Below are 3,551 nucleotides of genomic sequence, written 5' to 3'. Positions count from 1 at the left end.
CATTCCCCTACCTGCAACACAACGATAATATATAAATCTCAGTTTGAGTTAGGGTTTTTCCTCTTCGAGACAGGTCTGCAGTCCCCCCAAAGCCGTCCCTTGCAGGTACCCTCCTTTTCCCCTCAAACTTATGTATGCATTCTAATTTCTGAATTCTAGCTAGCTATTTTTTACGTAAAATATCCATATATAATTGGAGAATCGGTGGACACATTCATGTTACTCTTTAAATGAGCTATTATGGCATTATCAATTGCCAAAAGCTTAGTAAATTTGTAATATAGCTTTGAAACAGTATATGGGTTTCACATTTTTTAAGTGCTATTTGGACGTGTTATCATAAATTTTTGGCTAGATTTGTGCATAATTTAAGCAATCTGGGCTGTTTTATTTGCTTATATATGTTTAGGATTTTAGCGAGCACCTAATTTGCAGTGAAATGAAAATTATTTATAAGTAAGGTAATATTGGGCTAATAGAGCTGAATTGTATACAATTAGCTGACTTTGATTTTCTGTGGGATTGAAGCGTAGTAATTGTATTGTTTACATTTTGTGTTGTGTTTACAGATTGAAGGACGAGAAAAATGTCTCATAGGAAGTTTGAGCACCCAAGACATGGGTCTTTGGGCTTTCTGCCCAGAAAGAGAGCTGCTCGTCACAGGGGAAAGGGTATGCTATATTCTTTTCAGTACTACTAGATAATTGATAGTAGAATTTTGATCCAATTTTCTACTTTACATTAAATTGAGAAGGTTGTAGTTATGATTATGACGGTTTAAACAGCTATTTTTAATAGAGAGAAGTGTTAAGATCTTTTTAGCAAATCCCAGGAAAACTCAGTGAAAAAAAGGAATCATCGTTTGTCATTTTTATCTGTTTTCATTTGTCTTTTTATTTTTTATTTTTTCAGTGAAGGCATTCCCTAAGGATGATCAAAGCAAACCCTGCAAGCTGACTGCCTTCTTGGGTTATAAGGCTGGAATGACCCACATTGTGAGAGATGTAGAAAAACCTGGATCAAGTAAAATCCCCTTTTCATATTTAGTATTTCAGCTCTGTATTCATATTATTCGGTAGCTGTGTTAGTAATTAGACTTTGATACTGATTGGGTTTCATGCATTGTCCTACTCCGCTTTACCCCAAGGGGAAAACTGCCATGTTGATGTTAAACATTACATCTTATCTGGTGATTGTAGAACTCCACAAGAAAGAAACATGTGAAGCAGTCACTATAATTGAAACACCCCCAATGGTGATAGTTGGTGTTGTTGGATATGTTACGACACCTCGTGGCCTGCGTTGCCTCAACACTGTTTGGGCTCAGCATCTCAGTGAAGAGTTAAAGAGGAGGTTCTACAAGAATTGGTGCAAGTCCAAGAAGAAGGCCTTTTTGAAGTACTCGAAGAAATACGAGACCGATGAAGGTAAAAAAGATATCCAGGCGCAGTTGGAGAAACTGAAGAAGTATTCTTCAGTCATTCGTGTGTTGGCTCACACTCAGGTACTATCCTAATGCCATCTCTCACAGATATTGTTGTTTTTCGGGGACCATGACCCATGTCTGCTTTTGTTGCATATATAAAATGAATTCTATATTTTTCCCCTGCTTTCTCCGAATTTTAGTCGAGGCAAACTTTCACGAGATACTTGTAATAAGAGGTGCTATAAGAATTAGTTTCTCATTGATATTTGCACCTCGTAAAGTTAAGTAAGCTCATTTAGGATAATATTAATGATACTTGCATGTTATCATCTTTTGCTAAGCAACAAATTTATTTGTTTCTTTCTAATTCATGAATACTGGTTATTTATGTAAGTTACAGAAAAAGGGTTATTTATGTAGTGAATTTGTTGTTATAGGTGGTTATTTGTGCTAAGCATTCTTATACTGACCTAGTTTCATATTTTGATTATATTATTCCTGTTTTGTAAGCAATAGATCTATTTGGTTCTTGCATCCATGGGTGTGGCTAGTGGTCAATGAAGTTGGAGGAGAACCATGAGTTCTTAGGTTCAAATCCCGGCGGAGGCAAAAATACTAGGTGATTTCTTCCTATCTGCCTAAGCCTGGTACTTGTGCTGGTGAGAGGTAGTAGGTACCTGATGGAATAGTGTTAGGTGCGTGCAAGCTTGCCCTGACACCACCCTCATAAAAAAAGATCTATTTGGTTCTTTCTAATTCACAAATGCTGACTGGTTATTTATGTAGTGAATTTGTTTCTGTAGGTGGTCGTGTGTGCTAGGCATTCTTGGCCAGGCTTAGTTTCATCTTTTGATTTTATTGGTCTTTCCAGGTGTTAGATGTCCTGGATATTTGAACAAATTAGTTATTTGGATACTCATTGTAATGGTTACCATATTTTACTTCAGATAAGGAAGATGAAAGGTCTGAAACAGAAGAAAGCACATCTGATGGAAATCCAGGTGAATGGTGGGACTATTGCCCAAAAGGTTGACTATGCATATGGTTTCTTTGAGAAGCAGGTGCCAGTTGATGCTATTTTCCAAAAGGATGAGATGATTGACATCATTGGTGTTACCAAGGGTAAGGGTTATGAAGGTGTTGTAACACGTTGGGGTGTGACACGTCTTCCTCGCAAAACCCACAGGGGTCTTCGTAAAGTTGCTTGTATTGGTGCTTGGCACCCTGCTAGAGTTTCCTACACAGTTGCCCGTGCTGGTCAAAACGGATACCATCACCGTACCGAGATGAACAAGAAGGTTTACAAGCTTGGCAAAGCTGGGCAAGAGTCACATGCAGCTATTACTGATTTTGACAGGTTCTTTTATACTGTCTCCTTGCTAAATTCTTTTCCCTCAAAGATGATATTCTACTTTCCATTTGTCTGCAATTAGTGCTAGTGTGCTTGTTAGGTTTGCTAGTGGTAACTGCAATTTGAGATTGCTTGATTTAAAGTTCTTACTCAACAATGTTTTATACCCCCCTTGCTGAAGATATCTCATATTTTGTACTAGTGGCACTGTGGAAGCTTTGTTGTGCCTTGATTGTCACTTTTTAGTTTCCACATTTGTTGCTTACACTTGCCTTGACGATGACAGGACTGAGAAAGACATCACACCTATGGGTGGATTTCCCCATTATGGTGTGGTGAAGGAAGATTACCTGTTGATCAAGGGATGCTGTGTAGGTCCTAAGAAGAGGGTTGTTACCCTTCGCCAATCACTTCTCAACCAGACCTCTCGTGTTGCTCTTGAGGAGATTAAGCTCAAGTTCATCGACACATCCTCAAAGTTCGGACATGGTCGCTTCCAGACCACCCAGGAGAAACAGAAGTTCTATGGTCGGCTGAAGGCTTGAGTGACGTTATAGAACTGCAACTTTTTGCTGAGCTAAGCCCATGCTATCTTTGGTAGAAGAGAAGCTTTGGACAAGTTATTGTTATTTTTTTCTTTATTTTTGTAAGGTCTTTGTGAAAACAATGGTGTTTATCTAAATGCTTTCAAGTGCCTTTAGGATTTTAGTTGAACTTCAATTGTTGCCGGAGCTTAAAACGCATATTATTTTGGTAAAACAGAAGTTTTGACAA

At 38.2% G+C, this 3,551-nt stretch overlaps 1 protein-coding gene across 1 annotated transcript; it reads left to right on the top strand.

The window, feature by feature from the left end:
• On the top strand, positions 1-3,551 carry LOC107799324 (large ribosomal subunit protein uL3). The gene is made up of 6 exons (XM_016622424.2): positions 1-105; positions 570-671; positions 913-1,023; positions 1,200-1,504; positions 2,374-2,783; positions 3,064-3,551. Exons 2-6 carry the CDS (start codon positions 587-589, stop codon positions 3,320-3,322), a joined length of 1,170 nt encoding a protein of 389 aa, XP_016477910.1. The 5' UTR covers positions 1-105; positions 570-586; the 3' UTR covers positions 3,323-3,551.

This window comes from Nicotiana tabacum, chromosome 2, assembly GCF_000715075.1.
Source record: "Nicotiana tabacum cultivar K326 chromosome 2, ASM71507v2, whole genome shotgun sequence".
Taxonomy (NCBI): Eukaryota; Viridiplantae; Streptophyta; class Magnoliopsida; order Solanales; family Solanaceae; genus Nicotiana; species Nicotiana tabacum.
Note: the sequence above shows the minus strand (reverse complement) of the source record. Positions and strands in the feature narration are given on the sequence as shown.

Bases quoted from the DNA above. Each gene is read 5' to 3' on its own strand.
- LOC107799324 (XM_016622424.2), top strand. From the start codon at position 587: ATGTCTCATAGGAAGTTTGAGCACCCAAGACATGGGTCTTTGGGCTTT. The intron at 672-912 runs GTATGCTATATT...TTATTTTTTCAG, and splicing joins TGCTCGTCACAGGGGAAAGG to TGAAGGCATTCCCTAAGGAT. The intron at 2,784-3,063 runs GTTCTTTTATAC...TGACGATGACAG, and splicing joins GCTATTACTGATTTTGACAG to GACTGAGAAAGACATCACAC.